Genomic DNA, 16,407 nt, shown 5'->3' with positions numbered 1-16,407 from the left:
AGTCAGAAAGTCTACGGACTTGGAATTTGAAATTTATCGGAAACCCACGAATACAAAACGGGTAATACCTAACACTTCAAACCATCCCTTCCAGCATAAAATGGCATCCTTCCATCATATGATCCACCGCATGGAAACTTTACCTCTAAGTGAAGTAGCCAAGCAAAAGGAACTGGAATATATTTTCGAAATTGCTAAACTTAATGGCTACAATGAAAGTATCATTCAAGCCATTGTTGATAAAAAGAAACGTGCTCAAATTCGGAAATCTTTTACAACACTCACCCCAATAACAGAAGATCTGAAAAGGGTAGCCGTTGAATATGACGTTAACTTGACACGTCCACTTCGTTCAAAATTTAGAAAATTTGGGATGGATATTGTCTACACTAGTAGAAATACCCAACTCAAAACAAAATTAGGGTCTACCAAAGACCCTATTGATACCCTGAACAAAGCTGGAATTTATAAAATTGCATGCAGTCACTGTGACATGGTTTACATTGGACAAACTAAACGTAACCTAGGGATACGTTTCTAAGAACATTTCGCAGAAGTGACCAAAGCAAGTAAAGTTTCAACAAATGCCCCACCACGCCTTTTCAAATCAAAAGTGGCTGAACATATTTTTAACGAGGAACATCCACTAACTTCGGATAACATTCACCTTCTCCGCCCCGTTAATAATTTGTGGAAATTAGATGTAGCTGAAAGTTTAGAAATTTATAAACAACACTCATGCACGCTTCTCAATAAAGACGCAGGTAACCACCCCTCATGGCTATTCAATCTGCTCCCCAAAAACCCCAGACATGGTACGGTAAACAATCGACCGCATAATTCCCTACCTAACTCCAATTAAGGGTGCTAAATTTTCATTTTTACCTACTACAAATAAAAAAACAGGATTTACGCTTTGCTCTTTACCAGTCCACATAAGCACTGAGGAAGACTGTATGTCACAGTCGAAATATATATTTGCGGACTGAATTTCAATATTTGTTTCCAAAAAATTTAGTAGAGTATAACGGAAACCGATAACTATTTCTTTAATTGATCAAAAATTCTGGTTTTCTTAAAAAATATATAACTTAGCCAAATATAAACCGATTTCCACAAAACTGCTTTCATTTGATTCGGAATTGGATATACTTTCGAAATTATAGTGGATTTGTGGTATGTTTGTTACAAAAATAGACGGCAAATTTGAAATTAAATTGAAAAATTGAGTGAAAAAGTTTATAGAATTAGATATAAACTCAAAAAACTTAACATGTTTTATTGACATCAAAACAAACCTGTATATATTTTGAAAGCTCTATTTATCCTCTTCCCAAAACTGCTTTAATATTGAAAATCGATTGACAAATGACTGAGTGAAAAAAATATTATATGCGCTGAGGTCCAAAAAACCGTATTTTGACCATAACTTCAGATTTTGGGGGTGTTTGGAAAATTTCTAGTATGAGCGAATATTACACTCAACAAGACCTACAACCTACACTAGGTCACTTCAGAAGTTCTTGCATTTTTTTTCATTTGTAGCACAGTGTTATTAGGCTCATAGTTGTACACATTTTTTACACTAATGATTGACTATAATAAATAATTATTGCCCTTTAATGTGATACATGGTGAATCTTTTGCATCCGTCTCTTATGTCACTCCAAATAATTATGTTAATAATTCAATTTCCTTTTGTTCCGTAAATAAGTAACACTCGCGTGCATTTTTCATACATTAAGCTACAGACAAGACAAGCCCTGGGAACTGAAGTGCAATAAGGCTTCCTCAAGGTTTTTTAAATAACACCTGCGGCCTTACTGACGGTTTTTGTCTTTGATAATGAATATGCACGCTTGCTTATAGCGACACTAGCGGCATTACTGCCCACTAAGCAAAATTTCAAAATAATCGTTATTTTTCTGGTCGATGAAATCGTCATCGTCTGTTTGTCTGTGGTTTTACTTTTGCCAAATTTAATTTAATTCTGGCTATTCTAGCATACTCTAATGTCTATGTGAACTGTGGAACCACTAGATTATTATTATTTTTTGGGCATCGACGTTATATGAACATCAAACTTTTTTTAGTATATCTTCTTTGTCAACTGCTCAAATAATACATTATTCCTGCTCCAAATTCGATGAAATACACTTTTTACAATTCATTTTTCACAAAATTATGACACAAATAAATTGTAACAGCGTGACAATATACCCTATTCAGAAAAATGAGCAAATAAATTAATTCATAAAGCTGTACACACGTATAAAGATATAAGGCACATATGAGAACTATGCTATCGCGCATAGCAAGCCATTTGTAAAACCTAAAAGTAACTGATAAATAATACTCACTTGTAGCTTGTTTAAAATATCGCCCTCCAGAAGCCCGGTAGTCAGCAAGCATAACTTGAATTTCCCTGCTGTCTACGGCGGATCTAATTTTATGTGATATGAATTCGTGAATGGGTAGTAGTTTCACCAGTTCTTCCTGTTGTTTCATGGGTATGTCTAGTAAAACAAGTTTATCAGGCATCCGATCGCTCAAATACTTAGAATAAAAAAGTTCCGACGGAAAGCGGGACCGCAAAGCGCATTTTTGGCCACTCACTGTTTCTAAATAGGGTAATGGAATGTTCATAAATGGGCTTATTGAAAGAATTGTGCTACTGAGTGCCGTTTTAAATCGATTATCAATTGTAGTGTCCACCATCAGATCGAGCGAATTCTCCGAATCGAGTATGTTTTGTGATAGATCAATGGCTCTTAAAGGATCTGAGAAATCTCCCACGCTCTCGAAGTTAACATTTGTTTTTCTCGTTACGTCTTCTTCCTTTCTTATATTTGAAACGCCATGCATAAGATTTTTGAGAGGACCACTACATTCATCAGTTGTACACGCTTCTTCAGTGTCAAAAAAATTGGGTCGAGGAGATGGTGGTCTGGCGTATACATCACATAGATATGATAACTCTAAACGCCAATTATATCGTGCAAAAAGTAAAAGCGATATCACTTTTTTAATCTTAACCAATTCACTTCTACTACCTCCTCGTAATAAAACACAGCAACCACGCGGACTGTGCGATTTTTCAAAGCACATCAATGATTTGCAATTTCCTAAAAATCACTTTGATTTTAGTAAAAAAAAGTTAACCTATCATAACAGTATTTACCTTGTTCATCAGAAAACGTTTGAATGTGGAATGTATCACAAGTACCGAGCTTAGGCTGTCCAACATTGGAATCAATAGATGTTAATATATCGCATTCCAAGCATCGAGCGATTCTCTCCATAACGCATAGTTTGACATCTAGTACGACAGTGACTCCATTGTTACGAAGCATGTCCTGAGCAATACCTGCTACATTTTTATGTACCAAAATTATGTTTGGCCCAAGACTAAGAATCTTTGTGATTTTGTTTTTTAAATAATCTCTCTCTTGCAGCATCAATGTATCGAAACTGACAAATTTTCCCTCAATGCGCTGATAAGCAATTGCACATTGCAATAGCAAAATTCTAGGTTTATCTACGCAAGACAGCATTTGTCTATGAACAACGTTTTTGGAGAAAACTACTCCTCCAATTATTTTGCAATCGTGACGCTGACCTCCTGGTACTTTTTTGAAAAAAACATGATTTCGAATATCCATTGTATCAACCAATCCGCTTATTTGTGGACGAATAGTATTTGTCACTCTAGCTGCAATGGGAATTAACGTTTTTGCCCATGTTGTGTCAAGGCACTCATTTCGCAGTAATTGATTAAGTAGAAGTTCTTCATGTTCACAAAATGCTTCTAAGAGTGGTTTCGCCCCTGATGAATATAAAAATGAGCTATCCACATCGGTATCACGATAATTAGAACAAAGCTGTGTACCAGCTTGGGCGCTTGATGGCGTCATATCTGAGAAGAAAAAAAAACAAATATTTAGGACCTGTTCATTTTATTTAGTTAAATGAAAAAAAAAGTTACACAAATTTGAAGTGAGATTGTTTCACTATTAATAATTATGCAGCGCGATTCATGAAAAAGAAAAGGAAATGAATCCCTAGTGTGTTATCTTAGTGCATATAACAAACAATGTGAAGTGGTAACTGAACTTTTTTATAAAGCTCAGTGTACTGTTGGCGTATTGTAGTGATCATAAATGCTAACTAAGCAGCCAGCACTCCTCATTTTCTTATATGAGTACACTTAACAACAGTTTGATATACAATAGTACAGTTGAAACATTCAGAATTTTTTTCCTTATGTGAGATATTAAATTGCATATTTTACGTCTAGATCAAAAGACGTTTTGAACCAATTGTAAAACACAATTGTTGATTTGACGCTAGAAATATTTGTAATCATTAATACCTTTTCTATCTTAAGTTTTATCTTTTTGAGTTTGAAAGTTGACATGGAAATATGATCTCTGTCACAAGTTTGGCTACAATCAGTTAAGAGTAGTTACTTTAACCATAAAGACTAGCTTGGCAATGACTTGTATGAGCAAAAATTGACCTTTACATTTCCCTGCTCAAAAGTTTCGTACCTAATCCCGAAAATAACCTACATGCAAAATTCATGCTCAATTGGACCTTGGAAATACGTGCCTAAAAGCAGTTAAAGTTTCACTTTTTCGATCGATAAAAAAAATGCACAAGGGAGTGAAATGAAACCGTCGATATCGAAAAATACTACAAGGTATACAGCCCTAGCCTCCCAAGCTGATCTCGAGGTACGATGCTGGTCTAACAAGCCAGTGGTCATAGGTTCGAGTCCTGACCCGGGAGAGACTGTTAGTGTCAGTAGGATCGTAGCGCTAGCCCCGCAATTGTCTTGTACACTTAACGGTTGGCTGCGAAGTCTGTGTATAGTAAACAGAAGGTCAAGTTCCGAATCGAAATGTAGCACCAAGGCTTTGCTTTTTTTTCTTATACAGCCTTAGGGGTTGTATGAAATGGTGACGTAGGACTAAATGTATATATTATATGCTGCGATAAACTGTTCATAGGCAACACTACCGTTTATATTTGATGGTTGTTATTGTAAAACTAACGATGCAGGAATACATGAAAATTTTACACCAGTAGTAGTTGCGAAAATTCTCATAAGCATCTATTGTTCTGAAAAGAACCGATTCCATAATCTTCAGTATGAAATTCGTGCTACAGAACGCTGATGATCGCACCATCGCACAGAGGAGTACCTAGAACAAAAAGCTGGCCAAAATAAGAAAAAAAAATTTAAGCGTTTTGGTGTCACTATATTTTTTTCAGCAACTTAAATAAATGCTTCACAAGATGCCATCACTCGATTAACATTATACGGTGTTTACATAGGCTGGGAGTGCTGTAAACATTGACAAATTTTCAAGCATTATTTTGGGAATCGAACCATTGATAGTAACAGCTTGTGCCAGGCGTCAACAAAATGACAATTTATCATTATTTTGCAGCAAATGAGTTCTTTATGTTCAATGCTAATAAACCGGTTGATAGAAATTCCGAAATTAAAAATTATAACTATTCTTTAAGTTTTGGAAATGAGTGATTTTTATGTATTTTTGAGCATTTTCAATATTGGAAAAGATATCAAATCTCGCGGAATCCGATCATATAAGCTTCGGGGGAATGGAATTTCATATCATCACGAACACATTCTTGCTAATAGCTCATCCGGTAACGTACGGATTGACATTTGCGACCCGTTTGAAAAATATTGTTTTTGATAAATTTTGTCGTTAAGTGTTGGCGCTCGATGCACAGAATTAATAATCCGGGTAAATAACACTCCGGCTTTTTCCTACTTACGCAGATATCATATAATCTGTAAGCATCAAATTGAAAATTCGAAATGAAAATATTTTGCCACATCATTTTTCTGGTAAATTCTTCTTTTTTTTAGGGGGGGATTTATTAGTAGCTTAAGTATTTATGATAAATATTAGTAAATAATGAGTATGTCCAATCACAAATGGTGACTTCTCAACACTGTTAGAAATTTTGTAATTTTAATTGTTAGGATTTGTTTGCTTTCGCAATTAGGACTTATCATTCGTAGGGATTTAAACCTACTTGTCAGAAAAGGGGAAGTAAACTTACAACTAACTTAATTGCTAACTTATTGGCTATAAAGAGAGCTTATCGTAACAATTGAGGATTGCAACGATTTTTGTCAGTTAGCGCTCAACTTTCAAAGAAAGCAGACGTGTTTTTTCTCTGGAAGTCATACGCAAGCTATTTAACAACGCCATTTCGCTTAAGTACCGTTTTGGGTGATTTTTCGCCGCGTTTATCTGCGCGATGAGTGTTCGACGCGAAAACACGTTTCGCATCGACTACGCGAACGTGCCGAAGAAGCCGTCCTTTGAAGAGCTTCACGAGTTTGTCGGTACCGTGTTGGGTCTACAGTACGAACAGGTGCTTCGTCTTCAACCAAGTAAGACACTTGGATGTGCTTTTGTGAAGGTCGTTGACCTGGAGCTGGCGCAGAAGATCGTAGCAGAACACGACAAAAAGCACGAAACCGAAGTAGATGGCAAAATCTACACGCTTCGGATTACACTGGAGGACGGAGCGGTAGAGGTAAAGTTATCGGACTTGTCCGAAGACATAACGAACGAGCAAATTGCCGAATTTCTAAGTGACTACGGTGAGGTTCTGTCGGTAACCGATCATGTATGGGACAGCAAATATCGCTTCGGTGGTCTCTCGACGGGAGGCAAAATAGTGCGCATGATGGTAAAGCGCAATATTGAAAGCTATATCACGATTGATGGACAAACGACAAGCGTGACGTACTTCGGCCAGTTGCAAACATGTCGCCACTGCAGCGAATTTATTCACAACGGCATCTCGTGTGTGCAAAATAAAAAGTTGCTGGTGCAGAAGACATACGCGAATGTTGCAAAACAAACGGGACAAAAATCCGCCACGAAACCCTCTGTTACTACACAGAAGAACACAGCCGCCAAACCTATCGGTCCTAAGCCAGGAGAGGGAGGAAAAAATGAAAAACCAAAACCGAATCCGCTATTTCAAAGACCAGGCATAGCTAAACCTGAACCGTTAGCTCCGAAGCTGCCTTTAGCTCACACGAAGCTCTCTGTACCGAATCCTATAGATCTGAAGTTCGCGAAAACGAACATTTCCGATCAGCTCGTGACGCTCATGGCTCCTCCGGCAATGGTAGCTACTACCAACAGAATGACTACCCGACAAACTACCGCAACCGATGGAAATGACACAGACTGTTCATCAGCTTCAGGAAGCAGCAAGCGCCGAATTGGTCGGCCGCCAGGCAAAAAATCGCGACAAAACAACGCTGACGACGAAGAAGTTGAGGAGATTGAAGTTGATAATATATAGATCTCTTTGAACTATATAGTATTTGATGGATCTCGTTAGCTATAACATCGCATCGATAAATATAAACACCATCACAAACTCAACAAAACTAATCGCGCTTAGGACGTTTCTACAAACAATGAGCATAGACATTGCACTTTTGCAGGAAGTAGAAAATGATCAAATCAGCCTGCCTGGGTACAACGTTGTGTGTAATATAGATTACTCCCGTAGAGGAACAGCAATAGCACTGAAAGATCACCTGCGTTTCTCGAACGTTGAGAAGAGTCTCGACGGACGAATAATCGCAATACGGCTTCAAAACACAACCATCTGCAACGTTTACGCTCCATCTGGTACGGCCCTACGAGCGGAGAGAGAGCGTCTCTTCAATAGTACTCTTGCTTACTATATTCGTCATCCTACAGAACACACATTGATAGGAGGTGATTTCAACTGTGTTGTGCGGCGATGTGATGCTACTGGAAGCAACCACAGTCCCGCTCTTTCTGCAACTGTGCAGCAGCTAAACCTTCTCGATGTTTGGGAACAACTTCACCCAACTACCCCTGGCTACACCTACATTTCACACAACTCATCATCTCGGTTAGATCGCATTTATGTCAGCCCAGGTCTACGAGGTATGTTGAGGTCAACCGACGCGCATGTGTGTTGTTTTACGGATCACAAGGCGTTAACAGCACGTATTTGCCTTCCTCAATCAGGCCATGAGCCAGGACGCGGTTTTTGGTCCCTGCGTCCCCATTTGTTGACAACAGAAAACATAAACGAATTGCAGTTTAAATGGCAATACTGGACTCGTCAGAAACGAAACTATCCCTCATGGATGCAGTGGTGGCTATCGTACGCTAAACCGAGAATAAAATCTTTCTTCCGTTGGAAATCGAAGCTGGCCTTTGATGACTTTCATCAAAAACATCAACGTTTATATAGAGAATTACGGCAAGCGTACGATGGCTATTTCCAAAACCCAGAAATGCTATGTACAATAAACCGGGTGAAAGCGAAAATGCTAACTCTGCAGCGCAATTTCACGCAGGCGTTTATGCGCATCAATGAATCGTTTATAGCGGGAGAACCAATATCAATGTTCCAGCTGGGCGACAGACGCAGGAGAAAAACAAATATTTCACATCTACGCGACGAAGAAAACCAACTCATCGACGACGCTACCGAAATCGAACGGCACATGCTCCATTTCTACCAATCTCTGTATGCTGTGGGTGAGACGGAAGAAGATACGGAGAACACATTCGAATGCGAGAGAATGATTCCAGAAAACGATCCGGTAAGTGAGTCCTGCATGCACGACATAACAGCGGCTGAAATTTACACAGCCATCAAATCTAGCAGCCCAAATAAATCCCCCGGAGGAGATTCCCTGCCTCGAGAGTTCTATCTTAAAACTTTCGATGTGATATGGAGAGAGCTCACCCTCGTCATAAACGAGGCTCTGTCGGGGAACTTTCCGGCCGATTTCGTTGATGGTGTGATCGTGCTCGTCAAAAAGAAGGGCAATGGTCAAACAGCGAGCGCTTACAGGCCGATCTCGTTACTAAACTTCGACTACAAGATTTTATCACGCATTCTCAAACAGCGTCTGGAGAGTGTCATGAGTACCCACCACGTGCTTACCGAGAGCCAGAAATGCGCTAACACTGGCCGAAATATTTTCCAGGCCACTCTCGCTATGAAGGATCGTGTCGCACAACTGATTAAACGTAAACAACGTGGCTTGCTGGCATCCTTCGATCTTCGTCATGCTTTCGACGTTGTGGACCGATCTTTCCTTTTTCGTAACATGTGCTCGCTCGGGTTTAACCCGAATCTCGTGCGCCTTCTCCAAAAGATCGGAGAGCTCTCGTCTTCTCGCTTGTTGATAAATGGACATCTCTCAGCAGCCTTCCCCATCCAGAGATCGGTTCGCCAAGGGGATCCGCTCTCAATGCACCTGTTCGTGATCTATTTACACCCACTGCTCAAACGACTGGAAGAGATTTGTGAGTCTGATCTCGTTGTCGCATATGCCGACGATGTGACGGTGATATGCACTTGCCTGACAAGAATGGATCAAATACGAGAAACACTGCAACGCTTTGAACTCGTCTCGGGAGCAAAACTGAGCCTGGAGAAATCTACTTCGTTATCAGTGGGGTATACCGATGGCATGCCACTCACCGTGCCATGGCTGCGAAACGAAAACACCGTCCGTGTGTTGGGAGTGACCTTCGCTAACTCCATTCGGCAGATGAGCAAACTGAACTGGGATGCGGTCGTATTGAGTTTCTCCAGGCAGATTTATCTACACTCACTCCGTACACTCAACTTATACCAGAAAGTTATACTCCTTAACACGTTCATAACGTCAAAGATCTGGTATCTCGCATCGATTCTCACTCCAACTGCCGCCCATACGGCAAAACTGACTTCGACTATGAGAATGTTTCTGTGGCGCGGTATTACGGCATGTGTACCAATGCAACAGCTGGCGCGAAGCAAGGAGGCAGGCGGTTTGAAACTACACTTACCGGCACTCAAGTGCAAAGCGCTTCTAATCAATCGGCATATGAATGACATGAATTCCCTCCCTTTCTATATGTCCTTTCTTTCCCAAGCAAATCCTACCCCACCCATAGATTGTCCTTGTTTAAAAATAATTTTAAATTTCCGAACACTACCTCCACATGTCCAACAAAATATATCCGTAGAAACGCTTCATAATTACTACGTTGAACAGACTGATTCACCCACGGTGTCCAATGACTACCCCACAGCAGATTGGCGGCTGGTTTGGAGAAATATATCCATACGAGGCATTAATTCAAGCGAAAGGAGTGTCTTGTTTCTATTGATCAATAGAAAACTTGAACACCGAAAGCTGATGTTTCGGATGAACAGAGCCGACGGTGAAAATTGCTTATATTGCAATAACGCTGTTGAGACATTGGAGCACAAACTGAGCGAATGCAGGCGTGTGGAACCAGCCTGGAGTTTACTACAACGGAAGGTGAACATGCTGCTGAATGGATGGCGCAGACTTCAGATAGGAGAACTCTTGAGACCACAGTTGAGAAACCTGCGAAAAACAATAAAAACTAAAACTTTGACGTTGTTTGCAAAATATTCAAGCTTCATTATACATTGTAATACTAATGATATTGACCTAACTTCACTGGAGTTTGAATTAGATTGTTGAAATGTAAATATTATCTGTTAAAGCTTTTAACTAGTTAGAAAAAAACAAATTCTTACAAAAAAAAAAAAAAAAAATAGCTCATCCGGTAACGTACGGATTGACATTTGCGACCCGTTTGAAAAATATTGTTTTTGATAAATTTTGTCGTTAAGTGTTGGCGCTCGATGCACAGAATTAATAATCCGGGTAAATAACACTCCGGCTTTTTCCTACTTACGCAGATATCATATAATCTGTAAGCATCAAATTGAAAATTCGAAATGAAAATATTTTGCCACATCATTTTTCTGGTAAATTCTTCTTTTTTTTAGGGGGGGATTTATTAGTAGCTTAAGTATTTATGATAAATATTAGTAAATAATGAGTATGTCCAATCACAAATGGTGACTTCTCAACACTGTTAGAAATTTGTAATTTTAATTGTTAGGATTTGTTTGCTTTCGCAATTAGGACTTATCATTCGTAGGGATTTAAACCTACTTGTCAGAAAAGGGGAAGTAAACTTACAACTAACTTAATTGCTAACTTATTGGCTATAAAGAGAGCTTATCGTAACAATTGAGGATTGCAACGATTTTTGTCGAAAATTGTTAATAATTTTATTTGACATAGTTTCTAATGGTTCAACACCAGTAAGTCTATGTAATTCGAGTGTACCAAACCAAGGAGGACGCTTCAAAATCATTTTTAAAATTTTATTCTGAATCCTTTGGAGCGTTTTCTTCCTTGTTGAACAGCAACTTGACCAGATCGGTACAGCATAAAGCATTGCTGGTCTAAAAATTTGTTTGTAAATCAAAAGTTTGTTCTTTAAACAAAGTTTAGAATTCCTGTTAATGAGAGGATATAAACATCTCGTACATTTAATGAACTTGGCTTGTATGCTCTCAATGTGCTCTTTGAAAATAAGTTTTTTATCATAAATTAGTCCCAAGTACTTAACCTTGTCAGACCAACTTAAAATAACCCCATTCATCTTGACAATGTGATTATTGTTTGGCTTGAGGAAAGAAGCCCTAGGCTTATGCGGAAAAATTATCATTTGAGTTTTAGAAGCATTGGGAGAGATTTTCCACTTTTGCAAGTAGGAAGAAAAAATATCTAAACTTTTCTGCAATCGTCTGCATATGACACGAAGACTTTTTCCTTTTACGGAAATGCTTGTGTCATCGCAGAACAATGACTTTGTGCATCCTGGAGGCAAATCAGGAAGATCTGAAGTGAATATGTTGTACAGGACTGGACCCAAGACTGAACCTTGAGGTACACCTGCTCTGACAGGAAATCTATCAGATTTTGAATTCTGATAGACAATCTGCAGAGTTCGATCAGTAAGATAATTTTTTAAAATTTTGATTAGGAAATTTGGAAAATTAAAAGTTTGCAATTTCGCAATCAAACCTTTATGCCAAACACTGTCAAATGCTTTTTCTATGTCCAAAAGAGCAGCTCCAGTGGAATTACCTTCAGATTTGTTAGCTCGTATCATATTAGTAACTCTGAGCAATTGATGAGTTGTGGAATGCCCATGGCGAAATCCAAACTGTTCATCTGCAAAAATTGAATTTTCGTTAATGTGTGACATCATTCTGTTAAGAATAATTCTCTCAAATAGTTTACTTATTGAAGAAAGCAAACTGATTGGTCGATAACTGGAAACTTCAGCTGGGTTCTTATCCGGTTTTAAAATTGGAGTAATTTTTGCATTTTTCTATAATTTGGGGAAATATGCAATTTTGAAGCAGCAATTGAAAATTTTCACTAAAAATTCCATTGTGCTTTCAGGGAGATGTTTGATTAATATATTAAAGATTCCATCGTCACCAGGTGCTTTCATATTTTTGAAATTTTTAATAATTGGTTTAATCTCATTCAAGTTAGTTTCAATTATTCCTGCAGGTAAAAAATTCTGGGAAGAAATTAAATCAAATTGACGTGTGACTTCATTTTCAATTGGACTCACAAAATTCAAATTTGAGTTATGAACACTCTCAAACTGCTGAGCAAGTCTTTGAGCCTTTTGTTCATTGGATACAAGAAAACGTTCATCATCTTTTAAAACTGGAATAGGCTTTGAAGGTTTCTTAAGAATCTTCGACAGCTTCCAAAAAAGTTTAGAATATGGTTTCAATTTTTCAACTTTAGTTTCAAAATTTTGATTTCTCAGAAGAGTAAATCTATGTTTAATCTCTTTCTGTAAATCTTTATAAATAGTTTTAAAAACAGGGTCACGAGTACGTTGATATTGACGTCTGCGGACATTTTTCAAACGAATTAGAAGTTGAAGATTTTCGTCAATTATTGGTGAATCAAATTTCACTTGAGCCTTTGGAACAGAATAATTCCTGGCATCAACAATTGCACATTTTAATGCTTCCAAAGTGGAATCAATATTCACTTCGTTTTGCAAATCAAGCTCATTATTGAAATTTCTCTCAATATGAGTTTTGTATCTTTCCCAATTAGCCTTGCTATAATTAAAAACAGAGCTAATAGGGTTTAAAACTGATTCATGTGATAAAGAAAAAGTTATTGGAAGATGATCAGAATCAAAGTCAGCATGTGTGATCAAATCACTACATACATGACTCTTGTCTGTTAGCACCAAATCAATTGTTGATGGGTTTCTTACAGAAGAAAAGCATGTAGGACTATTCGGAGTCAAAATAGAATAGTATCCTGAAGAACAATCATTGAATGAAAATTTTCCATTGGAATTACTTTGAGAATTATTCCATGAACGATGTTTAGCGTTAAACTCGCCGATTATAAAAAATTTCGAACGATTTCTGGTGAGTTTTCTGTAAATCACCTTTAAAATAATTTTGTGCTCGCGTGTGCATTGAAATGGTAAATATGCTGCGGCAATAAATAGAATCCCAAGTTCAGTTTGAACTTCAATTCCCAAAGTTTCAATAACTTTCGTCTCGAGATGGGGAAGAGCACGATGTTTGATTCGGCGATGAATAACAATTGCAACTCCACCGCCGGAACCCTGATGTTTTAATTTAATGTTAGGTTTTAAAAATGTTTCAGTAATAATTGCAATATGCACATTATTTACTATTAAAAAATCAAAAACCTCATTCTCATTGGCCTTCAATGAGCGAGCATTCCAATTCAAAATTTTGATTGGTTTATTTAAAATCATTGCTAAATTTTGAATTAGAAACAATTTTAATTGTAAAATTTGTACCTATTTGGATGGCTTCAAACATTGATTTTGCCTGGAACATGGCGTTCATAAGATCGAACATTGCTTGTTGCAGGAAAGAAAGTTTACCTGCCGTAATAGGCCCCGACAGTTGACATTAGAAAAAATATTTTCGGTAGCAATATTAGCTGGGGTGATAGGTGTACAATTATTTTCTAGCGTGTTTTGTTTACCCATATTAGCGGTCATTTTCGAACTACCAACATTAGGCGGTAGAATGTTCGAACTACCTGTAACCTGTACATATGTTAAACGGGTATGCAAAGGAGTAGGTAAACTATGCGTCACTGGTACGCTTGGAGAATTTTGTTTTGAAGTTTGTTTTGAATTTTGTTTACCTTGCCTTGTCTCTCTTTCACAGGACATGTGTCCTTTTTGTGAGAAGAGTCTCCACAAATGAGGCATTTTTGGTCCATGTTACAAAACTTTGAACCATGGCCAAAACGTTGGCAAACACGGCATTGGGTGATATGCTTTTCACCTCCGCCAAACTTTCGATATGTGCTTGTGCTTTTTCAAAAAAATTTAAGTTATTAACCTCATTGCGGTTAAAATGAATTAAATAAATTCGCTGACTGTTTTCGCCTCGTGATTTTTGTTTCATCAAAATTACTTGGGTAGGGGCTATACCAAGTAATTCTGTCAAAGTTATTTTGATCTCATCAACGGTTTGATCGTTGGTGAGACCTTTCAATACGACCTTGAACGGCTTGGCCCTCGTATCATATGTAAAAAATTTATACATCTTTTCAGTTAAATACTGAATAAGACGATTCTAATCTTTTAATGTTTGGGCCAGTAAACAGCATTCGCCTCTTCGGCCAATTTGATAAGTAACTTTGACGTCGGAGAGAAACGTCGAAAGTTCTCTTTTAAAAATATTAAATTCAGAAGCAATAGTTACCACAATAGGTGGAACTTTCTCCTTTTTTACAGAAATTTCACTTTGAATAGTTTTACTTTCGAACATTTCAATTTCGCCAGCTTCTTGCTCAGGCAGAATATCATATAAATTATCACTGCATAAGCTAGTTTCAGAAAGAGATGCCTCTCTTTTCCTCCCCGTAGCGATGCGTGGTTTCTTTTTTCGTCCTGCCATTTCAGGTGATACGAAAAAAGTTCAAAAATATTATCAAACTGCAAGTATTGAGAAAGAAAGAAATAGGTAGTCTTGAGAAAGACTGATGTAAGTTAACTTCCAGGTAATCTTTAAAAGACACACTGACAAAACACAAACTTTGAAGCTATAGGCAGTCAAAGGCCACTCCACAAGCAACCGAAAATACGTCTGATCTGTCGGGCAGCTCAAGACGCACGGTGTAAATTCTTCGATTTGCACGAGCGTATTACTTCATCTGCTCACTAACACATTAGGCTATGTAAATGTAAACACTAAGTTGTGTGTGTGATATTTGGAGTTACTCTTTGATACAATACTCGAACCAGCTATAAAAGATCAATGTGTTTTTACCATTGTAGAAAACAAGTCTTTAACTGAGCTTTGAGTTAGCTTCTTACAGTTTACAAACGAATTACTAGTTCCATTACATAAGTTTCGGACAACTTCCTGTTTAGACATGAGTACTGTTGAACGTAAGTTCAATCAAGTCAGTAATTTGTATATTATTAAGTGCAAATTTCAGTAAGTTCATCATTGTATTATTTTGTTTGTTCTAAATGAACCTAGTTGTCAATATACTGAGAATCTAAGATCATAGGTTTCGTTCGCTTACATTTTTTTACACAGATCTAAAATCGGACAGAAACTGAGCTCAAAACGGTGATTCTACGAGACCGGTTTTGGCATAGTTTCAGTATATTCCACAAAGCAAAATAATAACGATTATTTCTGAGTATTAATGGTAATGGTAATATCTTAAATTGGTAGTCAAATTATATCTTATTTTGAGTAAAAAAGTCTCAGAAATCGAATGGTAGGTGTCTGATCTACGTAAAATGTCAGCAAAATGTCGATTTTGCCCCAATTCCCCTACAATACTAAAATAGGTTTATCTGCTGACATTTTACGTAGATCAGACACCTACCATTCGATTTCTGAGACTTTTTTACTCAAAATGAGATATAATTTGACTACCACTTTAAGATATTAGCGAATTACCAGTAATGCTCAGAAATAATCGATATTATTTTGCCTAGTGAAATATACTAAAACTATGCTAAACCCGGTTTCGTAGAATCACCGTTTTGAGCTCAGTTTTTGTCCGATTTAAGATCTGTTTTTTTTTTCAAAAGATGGGTAAAAAGATGCTAATATGTGGACAAACTCTTAGAATTTTGTTATTTGGCCTCAAAACAAAATGGCGTCGTAAAAACCACAAAAATTACCGGTTTCTCAAAAATTCAAAATGACGCCATTGTTGCCCCTTGAGTTGAAATATGTTCAAACTCGGGGAAATTTAGTTTTGAATAAAAATACACAAAAAAAATTATATATAGAAGCCAAGGCAGAAAAAAAGTCAATTTTTGTTGCACTGTGTTATCAAAGATGTTAGTAAATTACCATCTAAAGCACATACCTATCAACAAGCTTTGATAAAATTAGAAACTGCAAAAGTAAATAGACATTCGCTTTCAGAAGCATTGGTTATTTTCGTTAAGGCAGATCTGA

General features: G+C 37.5%; 1 protein-coding gene across 4 annotated transcripts in view; it reads right to left on the bottom strand.

Annotated features, from left to right (window-relative positions):
- LOC129726100 (putative 1-phosphatidylinositol 3-phosphate 5-kinase) overlaps positions 1–16,407 on the bottom strand; it is a 287,136-nt gene that overhangs the window by 99,017 nt on the left and 171,712 nt on the right. For 3 of the 4 annotated variants that reach the window (XM_055682741.1, XM_055682740.1, XM_055682742.1), the window contains 2 exons: positions 3,182–3,916; positions 2,361–3,125 (listed from right to left, as the gene is read on the bottom strand). The exons of the other annotated variant lie outside the window; for it this stretch is intronic. In XM_055682741.1, coding sequence (XP_055538716.1) covers positions 2,361–3,125; positions 3,182–3,916 — 1,500 coding nt within the window. The remainder of the gene's footprint in view (positions 1–2,360; positions 3,126–3,181; positions 3,917–16,407) is intronic. 4 annotated transcript variants of the gene reach the window in all.

The sequence above is a fragment of the Wyeomyia smithii genome, chromosome 2 (genome assembly GCF_029784165.1).
Source record: "Wyeomyia smithii strain HCP4-BCI-WySm-NY-G18 chromosome 2, ASM2978416v1, whole genome shotgun sequence".
NCBI lineage: Eukaryota > Metazoa > Arthropoda > Insecta > Diptera > Culicidae > Wyeomyia > Wyeomyia smithii.
The sequence above is the reverse complement of the archived record's forward strand: the minus strand, read 5'-3'. Positions and strand labels throughout refer to the sequence as shown.